Below are 24,782 nucleotides of genomic sequence, written 5' to 3' on the forward strand. Positions count from 1 at the left end.
ATACAAACTAAATAACCACGCCTTTGTCTGTTAAATATCAGAAGAAATTTGAAGTAACTGCTATTATGCCGATTTAGTTGTACTATAATAGGAAAAATAGTATTAAAACCTAATATTTATGAACTGGTTAACGTAGGCCTTGCTTGAAGAACTAGTAAGTTAATAGTTTGATCTTTTCTAGACCAAGTCACAGAATCATTCTACCCATTGAGGTCCTGCTTTTCTTACAAATTCGATATTGTTTGTATCATAGAAACACAAGAGAAGCATCAAGGCCTAGAGCAAATAAATGCCATGTGTTGGCTGAGGTCAGGAGCAGAGATCATTTCGAAATACTTCGTGAGTGGGGAGGGGGGCTGTTCCACAGAACCTAGGTACAATTAATTTTACTTTTTTAAAATTTTTATAATTTTAATTTTTCTCCATTTTTCCAGTCAACTTTTATCAATATTTCTGCTTTTGTTTCACTGATATTTAACTGCCATCATTTTATATCGGACAGGAATAAAAAAACGCATTGACAGCGCTGTTAGGGACGAATACCTTCTACAATTTCCAGCCATTACATTCATTGGTTGTCAGTTAGGAATCCTGACAGGCAAAATCATAGTAACTACACTTCAGGCTCTTTGTAGAAATTTGCCATCTTCCCATCTGCCAGATGGTTCGCTTATTATTCTAATATCTGTTACCATCAGGAGAATTATAATGCCAGGCACATCGTTCAGCATGGTAATGGTGTTCTCTTTAAAATTTCGGTTTCAATACATAATATAAAATCTAAGATACACATTTTTCATTTTTTTTCCTCAGGAAAAAATTTCCTAACGTTCTTTTGATTACTGTGAAGACGTTTAGCAGGAAGGCAAACTCAGTTCATTTCACTTTAATATAATAAAGAATGACAGCAGAGTGTGTGTGTGAAATAACGCTTCAGCGAAATATATATATGAAGGCAAATCTGCAGGAACATTAGCGAAACCTTTCGGAAGAATTCTGCAAATGGCATCACTGGTGTGGGACTTGGAGAATTGCTTGCCTGCTTTCTTAGTGAACTACTTTCTTCCGAAAAACCTCATCGCATTAATTTGTCTCGTGGGGATAGTCAGAGGTAAGCTGAGCTCTGACTAGCTTCCTGTTGGTTAGTTTATTTCCGAGATTGTATTCGTAAATCTTTTTTGTTTTGTTTTAAATTTCGAAACAAAACAGGTTGAAAAAAATATTTTCAATCCAAAAATTTTTGAATGTTTGTATTATCCATACGCAGGTTTTAAGGCCTCAAATTTGAACTGCGTTTTAACTGAAATGAGGATGACATATACCTATACATGCAGAAATTTATAAGCAGAAATGAACACTTGGCCTCTGGTAATCGTGGCTTCCATTGGTCAGAAAAGAGACTGCGTAGAATGGCGTATCTTGTTTTGTCGCACATTAGTGGCTTATGTACTACAGTTTCAGTTCATTTATTGTGATTTATATCATAATTTTTGCCATTGAAATCGGTCCATTTGACACCAGAATGAAGTAACCGACTACAACCGACTAGTTTATAGCAAATAACAAATGTTACTAATTTCATGCAGCCAGAGCAGAATTAACAGCATCTATCTCCGAATCTATCTGTCAAATTTTCTCACTAAAAATGGTCCATTTTGAATGAGAACTGAAATGAACCGATCAGTTTTAATAGAGATCTCCTACACCAAATTTGAATGAAATAATAGAAGATGATTCGATAGATTGTTGTGTATTTAATAAACTATACATCGAAAAGAGAATGTGACTGGATGAGATCATTAACGGGTCTTGACTGTAGCATCAAATGTTGGCACTGTGCCAAGTGCAAGAACATTATTCGAAATGTGGGCAGAATTGGGATCTGCACAGTATCAACAATTGTACAGGTGGGAAGTAATAATATTGAGTGGAAAAGTAATCCAAGATTTTGAGACGCTGATAAGCCTGTCTAGGAAATTGGACACAAACATCTTAAATAGAAATTTCTCTTTTGGGGATGATAAACGCTGTCACTGCTAAGATGTATAGGCGTCCCAAGAGGAAGATACGATATTTATATCAACATTTTTATCGACAAATTTAAAGAAAAGTGGGGCGAGATCTTCTTGACAGAACGAAGAAATGGTCCTATGTTGACAACACGGAAATTATCGAAGTTTTCCCAATCCCAGAAGAATAGCAATGGTTCTTGAAGATTCTATTTGCCCACAGGTGCATCCGATATCGAGGGAAAACGGGATGTACTCTCATCAGATTGAGTTGATAACTATTAGCAAAGCGTGGCATTAAATTCTCTCTCTTAAAAAGTTTCCATGATATCAATTCGAACAAACTGCTTTTCTTTCATTTGTCAAATCAACATTAATAGTTTTAGTTTTCAAGTGATTTGAGTTCCACTAAAAATATTATTTGAAATTTGTATCTATAAATGCGTAACATTTTAACAGGATTCTGTCTTTTCGTCTCACTTCTCCGTCAAAAAAGTATCTTAAAGTAATTTAGTCTGAGGGGGAAATATATATTCGTGATAAAATACTTCTGTTTCTCTGGTTTTGTTCGCTGTCAGTGTGTTGCATTTCCCTCACCTAAAAGTGTGATATTGCTTAAGAACGATCCCTAATAGACTTTTAAGTAGTTTAAGTAACAGATTCTTTTAGAATAAATATATTGGCGAGGAATATCTGCACTACATAAAACTGTTCGAAAAAGTGTAATTTGTAAATCCTGTTCCGTGTACATATTTCGAGTTCTTTGAAAACAAACTCCGTCACGAGGGGGACGTTAACACTCACTTGTGAAGTGCTAACAGAGAGCCACGCAATGCATACGGATTTCAAGTTTCCTAGAAATCTGTCGGCCAATTTTTTCCTGGAGCTGTATCGGATTATTATTCCGCGGGGAAACTCTCTCTCTCTTGTTCTGCAGACGCTGTACTAGAACGTGCCTTCTCGTCGTACAAAATATTTCCGACATACAAGCTAAAGATCAAACCCATTCCAACGGGAATAGGGTTTTCTTTGCTGGAAGAGAATTCTCTTTTCCCGCCTCAGTGTATGCATTTGATTTTATTTTTAAGGGGAAAAAAAGCCTGCTCTCTGCTGGTAAATATTTAATTTCTAACTCTGTCAAGGTGTTCCTCTCACATGAGCTTACCGCTTTCCTTTGTTCTCTTGCAGGAGTTCTACTTTCTTTTGTTTACTTAGATCTCTTTTACTCTTGCTATTTGCAGCGAAATCCTTTTAGAGCTTGCATTTGCTCTTTAAAATATTTTTCTAAAAGAATAGATAATGCACAAGATGGGATTAAAATATGGTGCTTTCCTAAGCAAATGTATTCCTCCTCACCTCCACTTCGCTGTAGACTCCAGAAATAACTTTTGTTCTGCAACAAACTCGCATTTGACTGCAGCGGATAGCGAAGATTTAAATACAGCGCATAAAACGGATTTAGAATTATATTCAAATAAACTAATCTGTATATGCAGTATAATTGGATAGAATTTCATATTAGTTCAGCTACAACTGCGTTGTCCTGGTAACATGACGAAACGGCTTTGGTTGTGCGCATGTGCAATTGCTGTGTTTGCAAAGCTAAATGAGAGTCAAACGCGCTTCGTCTCAGTGTCGATTCATTAATATAAAATAACATTTAGATTTTCTTGAATTATTTATTTTTTACGTGTCATAGAAGATTTCAAGGATTATAATTCTTTGGATAATTAAGATTTCTGGCGTGATCCAGTGCGCTTGTGTCTGAAGTATTTTATTTTCTCTTGATAGCTATTCTTTTAAAACAAAACTTTAGTTATTGTAAGTTGAATAGAAGCATCCATGTTTACAGAATAATAAAGAAGCTCAGAAACTGCACTTACTATTCATTACAAAATATGGATTGCATATCACGCTGTGTTCAGGCTGCACCACCTCTGTTCAGTACTTTTAAAACTAACTAAAAAACGTAAATGATTATTTAAATATTGGCACTACTCAGTGTACTCAAAACTTGGACGTGGGAGCAATTACTGTCATTTGTAGAATGTTTCTTTCTTTAAAGCGATCGATCGCATTGAAAGGTCACTTCTGTTTTCATGTTTCTTAAGGCGATTAGCATTTCCGTAGCAGAATATTAATTTGAAGATTAAATTAATGCATCCATCTGAAGAATTTGTGTGCCTTCCGCCAGGAGATAATGAGGAAAAATTATACTCTTGTTTGGAAAATTGGAATGCTTCGTATGTTTCTAAACGCCATATCCGAAAATTGGTCTGGTTTTCTATCGCTTGTCTATATTTCTTAAAAAACCGTTAATCTTATAGGAAGTTTTTTCTCTTGGTTACAAAGTATATTATACTTACCAAGATATTTTATTCTTGGATAAAATTGCATTGCTATGCACTGCGCTAAGGGTTGGTACCCAATCTGGTCTCAACATTTATTGAAGTCTCGTCAACAGAGCTAAATCTAGGAAGATATTAATATTAAATCAAACCAAAGTCATATTATTCATATACGAGTAGTAAAATGGTATATTGCCATATTATTAAAATACTCTGGATCAGTGTTAGCTGTAAAACTACTTGTATATGGAAAATTTGCGTCTTATACATTGATTCAACCTTAGTATTTTCCTAGTTTTGGCTCCCACTGATGACACTTCAATCAAGGTCGAAACCTGCCTGGGTAGTGATCCTTCTCAATAATTATAATTATTATGTGACACCTCCAAGGAGTCCAAAGACTCGTCGAGGGAGAGTGTGCCAACATCATCGAACGATTGAACCCCTTCCAACTACTAACGGCGCTCAAACTTGCTTAACGTTTTGCGTGAGCCATTAGTGGCAGAGGCTCTACCAAACGACCAACCTTTGCTGGCAATGGTTAATATACACGTTCGAAAGCAAGTGGGCCTTAATTACGGTATACTGTGGCAATTCATGTGAAGTGAACATCGTCTGTATGTGTTTGTGTGTAAAGCTAAGTAGTCAGGATTAACGAGAACTGGGCTTTGTGAACTCGGCCTATTTCTCCAGGTAATGGCAGACCCATTCCCAGTGTATGTGTACTTGCCTCCACTATCTTGTCGATAATCTTTGAAACACCATAGTTATCTTGGATAAAAATATACCAGTTCTTTCATGCAGCTTGAGCTATATCCTTGCCACGTAGTCAATAACTCTTGAAAGCGAACAGTTTCCCTAAATTAAATAAAATGCCCAAGCCTTAATTCACATACACAACTCATTTGTGAAAGTCTCACCTAGATCCTCTCTACACGTTTTCCATTTTTGGGATAAACGCCCTCACTTAAAATTGATTTTGTTATTTTGTCCCTTTTTGAACATTCTATCTGAAAATACAGTCAGCACGGTAATATACAAAATTGTCTTCTACACTAACTTTTTGTACAGAACCTTCAGTTATGCTCTCGTAAAAGAAAGTCATCTTGATGGTGTTTGGATGGAGGAACGTTCTCGTAGGTTTGCTTTTTATGCGACTGCAAGTTCGTGTAGCTTCTAGATCTGCTCAGTTTATTTCTGATAAAAGAAGACGACTGGATGAGAAGGGTGCGTCTTCACTTATTGGGTATGCATCTATTTAGTATTATAAATGTTGTGTAATTTATTTTAAAACAGTTTAGTTTCATTTTTGCAACTTAAATTTTTTTTCATGTCAGGGAACAAATTTAAATCTGTTTTGCGTCCTCTAGTGCAGCTTCATTTGGTGGGGTTGTGACTTTACATAAAAGCTTCGAAAGTGGGGTTTAAATCTATGAAGACGCGCTTGAAGGACAGCCATCATACGCACTTCACAATTCAGCTAAGCCTAAATAAAATAAAATAAAAAAAACTAAACACAGTTGCGGATATTCGTCATTAGTACTAAGCCCATAGAGTTGATTTAACTTCGCTTTAAAATACAATCAGGGATGTAAACATCCGTTATCTGCACGTGTTGTGTTTTACGCAGAGTATAGGTTGAACTTTGAAAAATCAGAAGTGGCACTGAACTAGCAGGTAGTTTGAAAGTGTAACAATTACTATAGAAATGTCCTCGCAATCTTAAATTCGTTCTAAAAGTTTTGAATCACTATTGGAAGAGTACATTAAAATGTACTCTTCCAATAGAAAATGTGATGTATGGAATTAGATCAATGGATTAAACTTGAATTCGCTGTTGAGATAAAATCACCTGGAATTTAATATATCCCTCTGCATTGGAATTAGCGATATGGTTAACGAATAAACTGCGATGAATGATCACGAAATTTCATGCACGGGGAGTTGAAGGTGCGAGATCTGTAGTTTAACAAATGGAAGTGTAATACCTGCTATCAACATTATTAACCTCATTCAGGCTGTCACTATGTATTAGTGGCATCCTCTGATGTAGCATTACAGCGGTAAAATAACTGTCATTATTTTCCATAGTGATAACAGATACAAATCAGTCCTTTAGGAGCAATGGTGCAAATTATTTCATCGTCTTACAATTTTCCTTTGTTCGATAACGACGAACAAACCTCCACTCCTAATGCTACATCGAGAAGTCCATGCGAAGGAGTGGGTCGTTAATATCGCCGCATCACACTGAAGAGGAAATACAGTAATCAAATACAAATTACATAATCTGAAGGTGTTCGCTAGAGGTTTAATTAGAGAACTATTCAAATCATGCATCGATCGGGGCTATACTAAAGTCAAATTATCTTGCAGTTGCCAACTAGCGCAAAGTCCTTTCAAGTCCGAGCCAATTGCCGTTCGTTTTTCATATCAGAATAGCACAAAGGCAGTGAATGATTACCATCTAACCAGAAATTAACTGGGAAAATTCTACGTAGCATAACTTTGTAGAAGCAGCAAAGAATGAAGTTATGTGGCAAACATCGAGTACTAAATAAGATATTCTGCACTCTCAAAATATCGAGGATGATGGCTGAAGAACCATACACTTTTGACATTTAAAGTTTAAAAAAATGCATTTTATAACATTGAAGGGATAAAATATTACCAAACATGGCATCTCGAATGGTCAAAATCCTGTTTTGACCAATCTAACTTTATTGCATGAACAACATTTCCTACTAGATAACTGCACAAAGGGAAAAAAATCTTTGGAAAAAGAAATACGTTAAGTCGAGTTGTAAATAATAGATGTTTCCGTCATTTCAGCGAATTGGTAATGTTGGCGATAGATTTCCGGAATGGCGGAGAAATTTCACTCTATGGAAACGTGACATAAACAAAGAGTGCTGATAAATAAAATTGACACAAAGGCGTGTGCAATTCTATCGATCGTAATAAATATTTGACAAGTAGAGAAACAAATTTAGCTTATGTTTGTAGTAAAAATTTAGATCTGTGGAATTCGCGAAAAGGATGCTCACCCATTGAAAGCTAAACATTGCCCAAGTACAGTGAGGAGAAATGGTGTTATTGGAGAAGAATGCTTACATGATTCGTTAATGTGCACACTTCAGCATTCTTCAATAATACAGTGGCCATTACTTGAAGAAAAAAAAAATGTTGGGTTTCTCATCTTTCTTTTTTTATTCAACATCCTTTTAATTGTTCCAAAGAATTTCTGAAATTTATTTATCTTCATATTTTAGAGATGTTATCATTCAAACCAAATAAACTGTGTCATCGTTCTGCTATTTTAGCTTCCGTAACTATTTTTGATCTCGACCTTTCAATGTTATGACTTTTGTTTTCTTTGCGTATTCCTAAACATATTTCTCGCAAAACTATTCCAGTACACACACACAGAGAGAGAAGAGGGGTGGGGACAAGTGTGTCAATTGCTGTAGCATCTAAGGGTTCACTTTTCGGTTTGACTTTAAACGCCTGCCGTACAAATTACTCTCTTCAACGGGGTGATGCTATCAACATCGACAGTTATGTTACTTGGCATCTTTCGTTCCAATTAATTTCGATATAATTGACGAACACATGTCCGAGGGCAGTATTGATACTGTTCTTGCCTCGGGATTTTTCCTGAACTAAAATTAGCATGCTTTGACTGCGTAATCATAGCGAAGCAAGAACTGTACATCGCCTACCAAGGGAGCAAAAATCATTCTGCATCTTAAAATAAATGAGATGCAATTTCTCTTAGCAACGTCTCTAATGTAAAAGGTGAATCTATTCAAATGGTTTCCCCTAGAGAAAAACCGAGATAAGAACCGATGTCTCAGTTAATAATATTTCTTTTGTTGCTTTTAACAAAATGCTGTAAATAAAACGTCGTTTTTTTTTGTTTTTTTTTTGCCAAACCTAAAGAAATAGTATCATTTAAAAGAGTGAAAAGATGCAACTAAGTTTATAATAACGTGGTTGCTCACAATAATAATATATAAAAGAAAATTGCCCATTGTTACTTTTTAACGTAGGTTTCCTTTTTAAATAAACTAGCCTGAAATGACTGGTTGAGAAATATTCAGTTTTAAAGTCGATTGATGAACGGTATCGCACAAGTCTAGTGGAAGAACTTAATGGGCTCTTTAATCAGAAAACCAAAAAAAAGCAGACCTCTCAACTAAACAAGGTTCGTCATGAAGAAACAATAATATGACATAAAATCACAGGATTATTAGACCAAGGCCTGTGAGAGAGACTAAACATACCCTTTAAAACGCACGTCAGGCTTCCAATAAAGAAGGTAAACTCACATCGAGCAATAAAAAATTGTTTACTACCAAAATGCACTTTCGAACCCGTTGTTCCCAACCTGTATTGTGTCGGGTTTCTTTACGATTGAAAAGGAAACACTTGTATTAGGGTCCCCGCCCTTGGGTTAACGTCTTTTGGGAGGTTCACGCAATGCATGCATCACAGAAATGGAATCTCTAGTCTGGATACCTTAGATCATCTTACTGGTAACAACACAATCCCTTGCCTTTCTAGATATTCCGGTGATGCAAACAATGGAAGGATCTCTGAGTATCATCATCATCTTCGCATCGTTACTTGTGTACAACTTTTGACACACGTATAAAAGATTCGTGTCAAATGGCTAGGTATGTACCGAATGCATACGACTAACTCGAGAATATCAGAATGAAACCAACTACTCTTTCTTTTAGATGCGGGCCTTTTACGAAGGTACGGTTTGAATACTTCTAGTTGGAGGAAGGGGAGTTTGAATTCCATCAAGTACGTGGCGGGCATTTTAAAACCGCTAATAAAGTACAGTTAGCTGGTATCAAGGCAGAGGAGTTGTTTGGAATCACGATTGAGGCAACTAAAGCTAGCTAGGGTTTATGTTTGCAAGGCTTTTTGGTCGGTTTGGCCTTTTTGCGAGATGAAAAATCAAAAATCCATCTCTATATGGGACTGCTTAACTGAATTTCAACTGAAGAGATCTTAGAAAGGTTCTTCAAGTTATACTTGATTTGAACTCGCATCTTTCCAACCGTCACACACAGGGGAGAATATCGGCATTTCTCCTTAATAAGAACAAACCTGCCGACGAACACACAACTGACAACACATTTCTTCACCACTTATTCTTAGCTCTGAGTGACAAAACCAGGAATAAAAGTCCTTACAAAAATATGGTCGACAATGTAGTCTTCTCATACTTATCTTAAGAAGTCCGAGAATGCTACTCGTCACTGGCTAAGTTAGTATAAGCATTTTTCAAGACATCGATGAATTACTGAAAACAATTCTCTATCGTATGACCCTTCTCTAAATTAAGTCAAATTCCAGAGACTACGAGAATGGTGCAAAAAAAAAAAAATTCACGTGTAGCTAATCAAAATGAAAATAGACTTGCTTTATTATACTCTAAAATATTACTGTGTAAAGTTAAGAATCTGTTTATGTTGTATCATGAATAGCGCAGAAATATTCATCTCATGCATTTTCATTTACTGGAATCTCATACTGAGATGCGTCTTTGTACTGAGAACATTCCGAATGGCAAAATTAAAAATCGAAAGAAGTTGTTTGTTGCCTTTGTCGGTTTATTGAAATGTAAACACAGAGTGAAACTCCGCTGAGCTTTAGGATTAATTATGTTTACCTCACGAACAATCTCCATAATTCTTATTAATAACATTGTTTTTATTTTGCCGGTTTATTCAGAAGCGAAGTTAACGTGATTTTTTCCCTTTATTACACTTTGTTCAGTTGGTGTATTTGATGTAATCTGACATGTTGCATTAGTTTCGTATTTAAGAAGTGCATATAAAAATAGAGAAATGCGGCATCTATTAAAGCGTATAACGAATAAACCAAATAGATATTTAAATAGAGTAATAAATGTTTACAGTTCATGCGACAACCGGAAAGAACTACAACACAAGCTCGATGCAATACTTTCTAAGCATTCGGGGGGGGGGGGGGGGGGAAAGAAATGCACGCAGATTTTCTCACCTTTAAAAGATCTTTTGATTGTTGAATTTTATTCGTTTATATTCAACGAAATCAGCAGACAAAAGAAAATTAAAATTCCCAGATTACGTATTCAAAATAAAAAAGAAACCCGATATTGATTACTCTAAAGCAAACGAAAGCTGCAAGAAAAAATGTAATAAAACAAAACAAAAAAAAAATATATAACGAAGAACGCAGAAGAAATCGGGCAGTTGATAAGAACACAGCGCAGTTGCAAGATAATCGTGGATTCAAGAAAATCTTTTACTGATGAAAAAAAGATGAATGCAAATCGGAGCATGTCCGTCTCCGACACTGAAGCGGGAACCACGGCGATAATTTATTCTTTGGGAAGGTTTTAAAGCGTATGCGGGGAGGCGATTCATCCCGTGGAGATGAGATCCACAATGGACTGAATGTTTATTTGAAACCATCTCTAGTCAATTAAATCGTCTGGGGAAAAGAATCTTTTAATTAACAAACTGTAAATCGTTACCGAACTTGAGCTTGTGCTAATGTAACGTGCATTAAAAGCCACGTGATTTTGTGCCCGTTTTACACCGCAGAATTGCGATTTATGGCAGAAGCAACTCGTGCTATGAGGCCAATGTATTACGTCCGTTAATTCGGTTTCTTCATTTAAAACACGGATATACCACCGGAATGTCTGTGTTTTAAAATGAAGTGATGATTACATCCTTGCGACCTATACTGCTTAAAAGATTGCGTACTTTTTATACCCGTTTGTTATCTGTAGTATATATTTCCAACAACACTTCGAGGTGTATCACTGCTGTATCACGAGCAATAGACAAATTTTCTCTTTTTATTATTTGTTTATTTTTGGAGGCGAAATCCTTCTTTCACATCAACTAACACAGCGCCATATATGAACTTCAACGTTTTTATTTCGAATAAAATACACATTTAAAAAAAAAATTAAATAAATTGGTCTTATGCCGAAATACGTCTCCTTATAGAAAGTGTTCAATTATTCTCCACTGTTGTCATGTGGACTCTGACATGTCGTGCATAGTTATACTACATATTTTTAAAGATGCATTTAAAAAACTATTTGATTTATAACAAAAATAAAGCTATTATTCGAGGAGATAAACGAATAAAAAACATAACATTCTACAAGTTATGGCGCGCCTGAGGTACGTGCCTTATTTGTCTGAGCTTAAGATAAATCGGGAGGCTTTTTATCCCTTTTCTTTTTTGCTGGAACCAAAACGCAGAACAATTCTACATCATCTGGACTTGCAACTATGCGCTTGTACTCTATTACAGTAAAAAAATTTCTTTAAATATGTCTTAAGAAGAATATCCAAATAAAACACATCCAGGAACGTTTTCCATTCTCTCCTCACAGTAAACGAATATTTGAACATAATAACCTAACAAATGGACAAAAAAAAAAAGTTGTTTCAGGACTCTGAATTGCTTTGAGAAGTGTCATTAGATCGGTTTGAAATCATCGCTACGTGACGCTCCTACGGGGTATCTCCGCTAGCTGTAGGTAGAATAGAATATGCTGGTCACACGCTGTTTATTTCAGAGTTGCGTTATTTGGAAGTAATAGCTCTGTAAAGTGGGATTGTTTGTCGCGATTCAAAGTTCCGCTTCAGAGTGAAAAAAAAAAAATGAAAACCTTCCACAGTAAGCTTCAAGATGTTCCAAAGAAGAGTGGCATCTGTAAATGGCGAAAGGGTGGAGATGTTGATCGAAGATCAAAATGTGTGAAATCATGGCACGGATCGGATCAAAGGAACTTCTCCACTTTCACAAGGCTTCTATTCACGTTGAAATTTCTGACCCAAAATTCGGCACTACTCATCCTCTTTAATCTCCAGGTCTTTCACTCTGCGACTTTTTTTCCTAAGATTCAGAGATGTCACTGGAGACAAAACATTTCATCTTCATGATTCAAGATTTGCAAGTTATTCTTGCTGAGTTCAAAACACGTAATTTCTGTAAATGTCCAACAGTGGTGTGAATGCTACGCTCCCTATTAAGTCAATGGAACTATTTAGTAGTTAAAATGCTTCTATCTTAGAGCGAGCCAATCCGTTTTTTATTACTCTTGTATACAGCACTATTTTAAAAAGCGGTCAGTACTCTCTATTCCTTTCTGTGCTCCTTGTTGCTTTTCTTTATATTCTTTCATTCTGTTGAATTATACAATGTCATCAGATTTATCCCAACTGCTCTTACCGATCCTATTGTTGTAATGTCACAAAGTTAATGTGACATCAGAATAATGTTTGCAGTACGCAGAAACATCTGAGCAGTGACATCGTTTGTTCGCCAAGTTGCAGTGGTTAAAAAAAGTCACGATTTTTAACAAAGGATGCAAAGTGTTCATATATAGCGAACGTTATGACAAGTTTATAGGCAGTGTTATGTAAATATGTGCTTTTTATAGCTACAAACAAAGGGGAATGGTACTAAATGCTAATGACTTCGTACTTTCTTTGAAAAGAACTGTAAAAAAACGTACGATTTCTTGCAATATGTGTAATAGCTAGCGGTCTCTTTTGTTACACCAGCGAACAAGTGCATAATTTAAACGGAATTATAATAAGATTTTTAAACTCCAATTAATTTTAGTATTCAGAAATCGCACTCTATTTATTCGATTCGAGCTCCTATAACTCAAGTGAAAACTGAAGTGGTTCGGCAGCTTATCGCCATACATAATTTCGAATAGTTCTACTTAGTAAAGGGGTAAACTGCTGCATCGTTTGGAGAAAAGATAAAGAAATTATGGTAATTACTTCTTATAAAAGAAAGAAAACAAATAAGAATGGCTTAATCATGATGAACTATAATATATCGCACGTGTTCACTGGCTGACTATTTAAACGTTCTTCTGTGAATCCAATGAGATCTAATACATTAATAATATTCAAATACAGAATTATGCTTGTCTAATATGCTACTATCATGGTGTGCCTGTTCACAACAGTCCTAGGCTTGCATTTCATTCGTTAAACGAATTTCCAATTACAGTATAATCAGTGGGCTTCATGCGGCAGAGGAATCTCACCCTGGGTTTCTTCTAGCAATTAAACAGGTCAGATACTAAGCACACATTAAAATATGACGTAGAAATTTGATTATTCGTCTTATCATTGTCAAACTTAATTGTACAAAAAGCCAAGTTGTTTAGCTGTAAGAAGCTCAATGGTTTGATTGCTTATTCTGCAGGATGAAAAACCTTGTCACCTCCATACGAGACCAGCTAATTCACCTTCAGATGAAAAGTCTAGATCTTTCGAACTAAAGGGCATCGTCGAAACTGACCGAGTTATGGAGGCACATATCATTCATAAAAGATCCAATAACAACAACACGTTGCTTTAATATTAAAGAATTCTGTCGCTTGGAGATACTAATTGCTCGTAACAAACCCAAGGGACTATTTTCCCCTGTTTAGATACAAGGGGCATTTCTGCGCAAAATCAAATCGTCTCGTTTAAAAGAACCTTCCATTTCAAGGGCATATAAACAAGGCAGCATCAAGCAGCCATTCCCGCACCGCCTCTCCGTAATGTTCTCCGTACTCTGAAACGTAAGCTAACTTCATGCATCAGGGGATGCGCCTCTTGTACCTAATGTCACAACAACGTTCGTGCCAGACGATTTCGGCATAACTCATGTCAAAAATGGATGACACGTTGCCTCACGTGTTCCGGACAGCCTTCACGATCATAACGAACAGCAGCGTCTGCTAGATCTAGAAAGCGTGGCAGCCAAGAAGTAGGGAACGTTGCATCTTCCATCAAAGTAAGTTACTTTGATGGAAGATGCAAATGGAGAAAAAGAACTTTCTTTGCCGTGACCTTGGTGCATAATGTATGACCTTTCGATCTTTTTCTCTTCTCCAATCCCGAGCGCCGCGTTCGGGAGACCATGAATCAGTGTTAGCCAGAATTGATTTTTTTTTTTTTTTTTTTTTTTTTTTTTTTTTACTGTCGTCAAGAAGAAACGCAGCTATCAAAATCGGAATTTCTTATTTAGAAATCAAGAAAGACACTCGTATGTTTTCTACCTTCCGATGTCATGGTTGGACGGCCTTGTTTTTGCAGGAGAAAGAGCACCGACTTTCACGGCCAGCAAGCGGAAACGCGGAGATTGCGAACGCGAAGCAGTCGATGCAGTTAAAGGAAAGTTATCAATTTAGAGGAACTAGTTGCATTGCAAAAATTCTTCAACCACACAAAAGGAAAAGAGAAAAGGTTATGAACTAAGTTGCAGAGGAAACGTGTCCAAAAAACTTTTTACTGACACACATTCGCAATATCAGTGGCGGTTTGTTTATTACTTTATACAGAATGAGAGATCTTGTTTGGGTTTTATCTACGCGTAAATGCCAATGCCTCCAATATGAAAAGAAAGCATTCTTATGCGATTTATTCCCTTCTCTGCAATGGCGTTCATTAACCCTCCAAGAAAACACGATTTAATATTTTCATAAGACCGCTATTTCGGCACTATCGGCTGGAAAGACACCCATAGGGTACTAATTTGAGATGGAACAGTTGAACCGTATAGCGGAGGAAAACGATGATCCAAGCATACCCAAGTCCATCTCCTAGTTGGCACATGACTTTATACGTAGTTGTTGCTTTTCCGATCAATACCAAGTTATTCTACTGTCTATGGCACTGTCGTTTTTCCCACGTTTAAAGACAAAAAATATTTTTATTATTATTAAATCATCTGAGACCTCCATGGAGTCAAGGACTCATCGAAGGAGGCTATAAATCATCCAAATCAGCTATCATACCTTCCCTTAAATTCATTCACACCAGATGCACTCACTACCATTAAGGGCAAACTAATCCGCTCACTCACTGCTGCCTGGGAGAAAAACTCTTACCCCTTTCTTGACTGTGAACAAACTTAACTTCCATGAATGCCCCCGTGTTTTCTCCCTGCCTTCCATATAACGAAAAATCTCATCAGATTGTATCCTAACATCCATTCAAAAGTTTATAGACCTCTATCATATCACCCCCCTCTTTCTCCTGTTAACCAGAGTCTGCAATCCACATACTCGCAATCTGTCCTCATAATCTAAATCCCATAATCCGGATATAATCTTTGTAACTCCTCTTTGCACACATTCCACAGTTTCTTTATCCCCTTGGAACCCGAGAGACCAAATCTGCGCACAATAATCCAGGTGTGGTCTTATCAAAGCCTTATAAAGAGGCAAAATGACTTCCTTAACCTTACATGTCAAGGTTCGCTTCAACATCGCAATTATCCTCTGCGTCGTATTTGCAACTTTTGCAATGTGACCTTTGAACTTTAAATTTTTATACACCAAGATCCATATGTTGTGTAATTCTAGTACTTAAGGCTATACTTTTATAAATTTGATTTCTTCAACTTCCGCGAATGCCAATCTTTATCACAAGGTGGCAGCTCGTTACTGTTTATCACATTAAGGCGCTCATTACTTCAATTAAATAAAAAGTAAAATACTTCGAAAATACTTGAAGTCTTATCTGCGCTCTGAAGTATTATTGACTTCTGGTCCTTATCTAATTAAAGACAGAAAAAACCTTTTAGTTATGTGATAATTAGTAAGCTCGGTTAATCCAGTTCAGTATGCAAAAGTTTCTTTTTTGTCTTTCATTAACGTAATTGGCTTAGCAACACATCGCAAGAGAAAAAAGATATTGCGGGAAAACAGATTCGGTTCAAAAATAAAATCAAATGTGGGAGCTAAAACAACTTAATCCAGAATTTCTAATTGCACTTTGGGATTAAATCTCTGAAGACTGGTAGCATTTAAGTAAGATTTCATCACAAACTTTGAAAATCGCGAGAGAGGGAGGAAACACAGATCATTAACAAGATTGTAGCTTACCAATCGCATCTCCGTACATGTGATACCAGAAAATGAAACATCCGGGACTATTGTCAGGAGGATACACAGGTGAAAAGAGGCGAGCAGTGTCGTTTTCTTTTCTAGGCGATGAAGCTTCTGTGTACATGTAGAAACCTAGAAAAATAAACGAGAAATTAGATCAAGAGTTTCTCCATAAACAAAACTGCAAAAAATAATTTATTTTTCAAGGAGAGATGTCGACCAGAATAATGATTCTTGTTGACACGAATCAGGAGAAAGTTTACCACCTCTGAATTATTATTTTTTTTACATTCAGGAGTACTGAGTAAATGTTGTGGGTCAAAATAAACGTTTAACATATTACACCATTAAGTGAGTTTGAGAGAATTGGATATTGAAATCATATAAACTGTATAATAAATTAAACCGGGAATTTATAAAAATAAAATTCAGTGCGAAGTAATCTTTACTTGAAATTGAAGTAATTATTTTTTTGAAGTAATTCTTACTTAAAATTTTTAATAATCCCAAGGTTAAACGGATGATGCAGAACTGTCATGTGATGAGACTACGGATTATCGTAAAAGTAAGTCAAGCCACGATGTATCCCAATCTAATCTTGTGTATATTTTAAATTTAGACCACTTTTGTTTGTTGGTTGCTTATTCAGTTTATAATGAATTTTGACCCCTTGAAGTGACTAATCAATCAGTCCGCATGATATCCCCATATAGTCCAAGGACTCGTCAAAAGAATCCAAATTGTGACCAACTGTAGATTTCTGGTCTTGGTGTATTCTAATATTGCACTGCGAAATCATTTCGAGGCAGCAACAGGTTGCTTTCTCGAACATTTTTGTGTGTACAATAATTAACAAATTTTATTGCCAACCACCGTATACCGGCATCGACATGTGCTTACAAATCAGTGTATACTTGAATACAAAGTACCCACTGAAATTAAATACCATTCATAAATTAATTTCAATTCATATATTTCATCCATGTGTTAAATGGTAACTCATATTGAAACGTTTGGTGCAAGTCATGGTGCGTTAACAAAGTCATAGCGAACAAGGTCAGGCTGAAATAAGCCAAATTGTTTTTCTACTATTAATAAATAAATAAATAACTGAGGCTGAACAGAGAAAATATCCATTCAAGTAAGGGGAATGGGGTCGATTAAATATATTCATGCACCGCTAACAAAGTCGCTATCAGACTATGAAGTGGCAGTTTGTTTTCAAGGTCTGAGAGTATTTAATTCAGCCCGTAAACACACTGGAGTTTGTTCCATTCCTTACAGTTAGCCACACAATGTTTTCCAATAGTTCCTTATAATTACTATTCACGCTGCCTACACTGAAAAATGAGTGAACTCTTTCTGACGATAATTTTATACTTTTAGTGTCTTTATTCGAAGAAATAAAACATTGTACTTAAAGTGGATAGCTCCATATTACACACAAGAAAGTTGACATGATCCATCACCATCGTGACACGGAGTCTGAGATTTTGTTGTCTACGTTTCAATAAAGAAAAGTGATGTCTGAGAAAGAATAATTCGGCCTCTGACTTGCGTCATTCATCTTCTTCAAAAATATGTTTAGCTGCCGATAATTACTTGTACAAGAAACTTTCAACCCTGTTATCGCTCAGCGTCATGCCATTTATCCAGACGTTTCACATTTATTCACACGTTTTTGGTCATTTATAACTTCTCGTGCAAAACGGAACTTTTCATTCAACTGCACAGAAAATTAAAATTTGCGCACGTTAAGTTAAAGGCTACTTCGCGGCAGAATTCTACTCACTCCGATCAAGGCACATCCCTATCAGTGAAGTCTGTGCAAAGACACGCCTGGTATTCTATAAAAATCGGCACAAATAACATCAGTAGAGAAGGAATCAGTTTAAAATAATAATAATGACTAGAAATAATAATGATTGGAAAGACGAGATATGGCTACAGATAATAGCTAATGTCAGTTACGTCAATATGCTTTTTTTTAAATGGACGTCTATATTTGCAAGTAGTTTAGAAGCAATTTTGGTGCGTGTGTGTATTAATTAAAAACAAATTGCTGATATATCAGTCTGTTAAATTTATATTATTTTAAACCGATTTAGCACCAAAACCAATAAAAAAAAATATATTAGCTATTTCTATGATTCCTTAAAATGTTAAATTAACCATTTTTTAATACTAAAATAAACATTCGCCTTACCTTGAACAGCAAACAGATTTGTTATCTGTTTGGGTCGTTCGCTAGCCCTGTTTTTCCCCCTTTTGGGAAGAGGAAAGGAAATTGACTCTGAATATTGAGCAAGGAAAGAACAACAATAAGATATGGAGGGGAAAGTGAAGAACGCTCGAAATCAACTTTTTATTTTGTACATCTCAGAAAAACGATTGCGGTTGTTGTAATGAGGTCTTCATGAAAATAGACTGAAAAAAGTTAAACCGATATATGTAGTATTCTACAATAAAAGGTTGAAAGAAGTTGGAAATTAAGAAAACTAGTATTGGGATATCAAAAGAAAGGCCAAGATGCAGATTATCAGAGAATACAAAAAAGATTTGAATGTGAAAATATTTGTAAAATGCGACAGATTATAAGGAGATGAGTGAAAAAGTTTGAAAATTATTATAAAGAAGATGTGATTGAAACAAATTTATTAAATCCTCGGAACACGACATTTTTATGTGAAAACACCCACGAATTGTTGTCAACCTACACCACACGAGTAACGTGAGTGAGCCCATTCCACGCTGGAATCCGAACCCATGGGTGTGTAGGGGAGAGAAGACAAACGCTGATGCATAACAAGCCTGCTATCATATTGTTGTCTGGTCAGAATTAACAGGGACTCCACTCAAACGACAAGATCGCTATGTTATGACTGTACACGCTGCGCGGTCTCTGCTCCTTGGAGAAATGCTACAGATTATTTCTTTAATAGGTAGTAAGTGTTTTCCAGTACCTGCCAGACATTATTTTTATATTTCAAAAATGAAAAACAAAAACACCTCTCATTTACTAGACCAGGGTTTCTCAAACTTTTTCTACGACGGAACTTCACAAATCCTGAAATGTTCACGTAACACCTTGGTTATTTTGTAATGTATTAATTAATAATTAATTGGTAATTTAGCTGATTTTTATTAATTAAACAAACGTCATTAAATTAATTTGTGCTGATTTTCATTGACATACCTATTCTGATCACCAAATATATTTATAATACTATTATAAGTACTTACGAGTGAATGCAGACTTTTTCTCCTGAGTGCTGGTAGTTTTCCCCTCCTTTTGTACATCCTGGAGATCTTTGTAGGCTTGAGGTGGATGACTCGCTATCTGTTCCGTCACAAACACCTTCAAGAAGAGATTTCTTAATACCAAAATTAAACAAAGGGCCTTGTCTCTTATTCGTATTAGAATTGAACTCCATATTCCTATTACTTTAAAAAAAAATCGCGGCACTCCGGTTTCAGAACAAGCACTTACACACTGCAATACGAACTTGCGAAGAAAGTATTCAGTATTAATAGATTTGAGAACCGGATACAGACTACCTTGATCTTCAATTTCAGTGGGAAAATTTTCTTTATATTTCCTTGCTGACTTTTCAGTTTTGAGAACAGAGAATACGCCACCCATTATTGCAATCGGCTTGCAGGCCATTTTTATGATCGGTCATAAACGGCGGTATTCTCTTTCCCGACTGTTGAAAGATTTCGATGCGTGAAAATTAACGATAATTCGTGAATATTTCCATGTTTAAAAATATGCCGCTTGGTCACTGACATTTGCTACACAGACGTCAATTCCTTCCATTTTGAGAACAGAGGATATGCCATCATTATTATAATCCGCTTGCAGGCAATTTTTATGATCCGTCATAAACAGCGGTATTCCTTTTCCCAAATGTTGAAAGGTTTCGACGTGTGAAAATTAACATACACAGATGTTATTAGGCGTTCTGGATCTGAGCTCTTCGACATATTCACGAATATTATTTTCCTCAGAATATTTCCACTATAAAATATTTATTCATGAAAAATGCCTAGAAAACTAAAATGACAAATTCCAGAACTTCTCGCGGAACACAGTTTGGGAAACCCTGTACTAGACCATGAAATATCTTTGTATTTATGGATAATCCTGAGGTTTTCTTCACTGCAATAATTTTAACGCCCCAAGTAAATTCAGTTTCGAAACATTCTAATTTGCATTTTGTTCTGTTGTTAGAAGCCAAGGGGATTCCAAGTATCACTCACTTCGAGAGAGAGATCTTCAAATAAATGAAGCATCGTCCATTCCCTCGTTGATACGGCTGCTGCACAACAACGTAAGTAGCTTAACTCAAATTCGGTTTCGTCAATTTAATAGCAGCGGTCATTTTGTGACACACTTAACAGATTACGTAGTGGATCATTTTCGGTCTTTGAATTCAACGAGGTGGGGTCTAACTTAATCGCCAATGATGACCTGCTCCTTATCAACCTCTTAGATGTTAACTTCTTAAGTGCACTTGTTCTACTTTTGAAAGTCTAACGATTCCGGTAGCTCAAATCCCACATGTTAATATGTGCACTGCTTGCATCTATCTTCTCGGGTTTAAAAGCGAGTCACGTGTCCATTAAATGCTGCATTATTGTGACGAAGAATTCCAACTCCTTCAGAATTTACATTCTAGAAGAATACACCAACTGTAAAAATTTAGGTTAATTCCCCAAATACGATTGAATTTATCGCTTTAATTTCAGCAGTGATGTGAATATTTGCATTGAAATAATTCAATGGGTTACCTGCTTTTCCTTTTCCAAACGTATGGTCAAACGATGGTCCGGTTCCAACATGGCCAGAAGGTGTCGCAAACTGATGTCTTCGCCAATCGAACTGGTCGGTAGGATCATGTGACCATCCACATAAGTCGGGATCCTCGAAGTCGCAAAAGAGACTGGGTCGAGATATCGCCACTGCAATAAAAAAAACTATTATGTCCGAAACTGCATAAAAAATAACGGATAATCTACTGAAGCAGAATACGGATAGAGTTAGGTTGCATTAATACTTCACACTGTAGTGTTTTTATTTCAGTGATAAAAGGCTCTAAACCACAATTACCTGTTATTGTTGGCCTATATGACAAAGAAAATCTTGCTAACGAAGTGTTAATCAATGGGGGTAATACTTACTCAAACAAAAAATATAACAAAGAAAAGTTGTTATTTGTCATTAGTGTGGAGTAAAAAAAAAAATGTCCAGTTACTGCCACCACAATCCAATTGTCAGATAGCAGTTATTCGATCATACTTTAACATTATAGCATATCGCTCTGATATGTCTTAAATTTATTTGGTCGCAATCCTATTATGTATTTGTGCATGCCACATACAGTCCATACATTGCCATGAAATGTGTAATTAAAACAAGTCAACAAGGCCAATCCTAAAATTCTGAGTGAGTTTATTTACTTTTAAAAAAAGTTATATACAAATTTACTTCCAAGATTACTAGCCGAGTTAAAGAAATTTCTGTTTTCCAACCAATATGTGAGTCAGAATCTCATGGGATGAGTGTTGAATCCTCCAATTAGAAGAATGAAGGCTCGAAATAGATTGAAAAAATGCCAAGGTTGGTCCCCAGAGAGGCTCGCTGATTATCTGATCTTTAACCTACCGTAGCGCTGATACTGCAACCTGAGGGGTTGGATTGTTAAAAATGGCCATAGAAATAGTCGTATAATTTACATCAATGTATACGTTCATTTGCGAATTGTCGAAAGAGCATTCACCTAAATTCTTGGGGTTATTCAGTTAGTCGGAATTTTAGACACATCCCATTTCTATATTAATGCTTGTTCGGTCAGTTCAATAATAGATTCATTTTAATAAATTATGGGATCAAACTGAATGAGGACTTAATTAAAAGGAAAAGAGCAAGTCAATATTGGCATCCGAAAATGCATTTAGATGTATATCTATGACGTGTCACATCCCACTATAGTTTCTTGATGACACCGTGCAGGGGAAGAGAGAGAGAGTTGCGCCTAACATGTAATCATGCAAGAGTAGGAAGAACAGAGACGCATGAAATATTCATAAGTGCACACTTAAAATCCAGGACGAAGATGCCTAACCCGAGGAAGGCTTAGCGTGACGACGATGAAATATTCCGTGACTGGCTTTGCTGCGCACTACTTTTCAAACGAACGTAATGATGTAGTCTGCAGGGAAACTCGAGTTAAGCAGAAATTACTAACACCACACACCAAGATAACTCTTCTTTACTCGTAATTTCTTATAATATTTTGCTACAACTTACCCCCGCACAAAACTTTGGAAAAGGAAAAGTTTCTTGACGGAATTGAGCACGACAGCACAAGAATAACCGTAGCAATTTCCCAATAGCTGGAATAACTGCTTTCAGATGTACTAACGTCTCTCACGAAAACATCGTAAACATGTTCCTTTCCGTGGAGATGTGCGCATATTTTATGAACCATGATGTTAACTGCAAGTCTAATTTATCTTCTCCTTAATACATTTTGAAGACACCGGAAGCGCAAGTAGCAAATGCCGTTTTTGCATGTTCTTATTCAAAAGACTTTTTTTGTACATAAAACTCTCCATCTCCTAGAGATCACGATGTGGAAAGGGTTTCATGAAGGACAGTGGTAAAATATCCTGTTTTTATCTAAAATGTATTAAACTGGATTTTATATCCGGTATACTGATGTCTTGAGGTACTCCTAAAAAGGGTTCCAAAATTTGACAAAACAGAAATTTGACAGACCACAAAATGTCCTTAAATACAATGCGTGCATGTGTTGTGATGAGTAACAGCTACTTGCTTGTAACTATTCAGGAGTTACACTTGCATGTTTTATGAGCAAATGTTTGTCAGGCTCGTTGAGAAGTCCCTTTGCTCCTCACCCTCTCTTCGAATCTCGAGATTATATCAAAAATAAAAACGAAAGACTTTATTCTGATATAGACAAATGATGCGACTGCTATTATTACGTGACACTTCCATTACACGTTATTTTCCTACATAATCTCCAAACATTTATGCACTTGTCCTACCATAGGATTCTTCTACGACTTCTCTCCAGTCTTTGACAAGATAACTACAATAAGCGATATATCCCGTCGATATATCAGCATATCACTGATCAGCTAGATGGGTGCACCTTCAGTGGTTCACAAAATTTTCTGTGGTTAGCATAGTCATGAGCAGTGCTAAGCATGCCATCTACAGGGTGTCCCAAAATTCACGCAAGATTTAAATTTAGCGCCATTTATGCGGTAAAGTGTTGCCAACGAGAAAAAAAAAGACAGCGTGATAGCTGACAGTTCAGGGTTATTAAAAATGACCACACACAGGGACGAGAGTTCGTTGAATGGATTATGGAACAACAACAAGTGGATGCTTATTTTTAACAAAATCATCTTCAGCGATGAGGCTCGTTTTCATCTTGATGGCTTCGTTAATCGACAAAATTGTCGCATTTGGAGTTCAGGAAATCCACGAATGATTGTTGAGAAAAATGCATCCACAACGTGTCACTGTTTGGTGCGGATTTTGGGCTGAAGGCACAATCGGTCCATTCTTCTTCGAAAATGCGGCTGGGAAGGCAATAACAGTTAATGGTGCTCGCTATCGCGACAGGATAATCCAGTTTTTTGGGCCTAAATTGCAAGATATGGATGTGGACGACATGTGGTTCCAACAAGACGGTGCCACATGCCATACAGCCCGAGAAACAATTCAATTACTGCATGAGTCATTTCCCGTTTTGGTGATCAGAATTGGCCATCCAGATCATGTGACTGAACGCCGTTGGACTTTTTTCTTTGGGGTTTTTCGAAGTCTAAGGTTTATGCCAACAAGCCCACGACCACCCACGCCTTGAAGGAGGAAATTGAGTGCTGTATCAACGAAATTCAGCCACATTTATGCAAAAAACGGTCATGGAAAATTTCGACAAAAGAGTGGGTATGCCAGCAAAGCCGTGGAGGCCATTTACCCGATATGCAATTCCATGCATAACCCTATACTGTATACTTTATGAATCAATAAGAAATTACAATTTTTAATTAAAAACCTGTGTTTTCTATCAAAATTACTTCTTGCGTGAATTTTGGGACACCCTGTAGATGACGTTTCGGATTTTAGAAAATGACGTTTTCAACTGAATACATCATTTTTTGATGAAGATGTCTGTGCAACAAAACATCTTTCTTCTTGGCTGAGGAATTATCCTCGATAGCTCTCTCCTATAATTAAGCAAAAGCATACCGCTATATCAGCTTGTTTCTGGTTGCAATGCCATCTAGGATTGATTGTATGAGAGACTTAACGTGCAATATGCATTTTTACTTATTATTTTCACTGAATCTGATTCTTTGGAATAACAACCGCAGTCACGAAAGCTATGAAGCTGGTGTTTTATGCTCGTGTGTGTGTGGGGGGGGAGGGGGGATTCTCTCATTATTTCAGAT

General features: G+C 36.4%; 1 protein-coding gene across 1 annotated transcript in view; it reads right to left on the bottom strand.

The window, feature by feature from the left end:
* The window catches only part of LOC150099055 (uncharacterized), a 233,543-nt gene that overhangs the window by 106,654 nt on the left and 102,107 nt on the right, over positions 1-24,782 (bottom strand). The window contains exons 4-5 of the mRNA XM_090405052.1: positions 21,084-21,254; positions 16,287-16,421 (exon numbers count right to left, since the gene is read on the bottom strand). Of these exons, the coding sequence (XP_090261178.1) occupies positions 16,287-16,421; positions 21,084-21,254 (306 nt within the window). The remainder of the gene's footprint in view (positions 1-16,286; positions 16,422-21,083; positions 21,255-24,782) is intronic.

Source organism: Typopeltis vanoorti, chromosome 15 (genome assembly GCF_054136105.1).
Source record: "Typopeltis vanoorti isolate ZY-2024b chromosome 15, IOZ_Tvanoo_1.0, whole genome shotgun sequence".
NCBI lineage: Eukaryota > Metazoa > Arthropoda > Arachnida > Uropygi > Thelyphonidae > Typopeltis > Typopeltis vanoorti.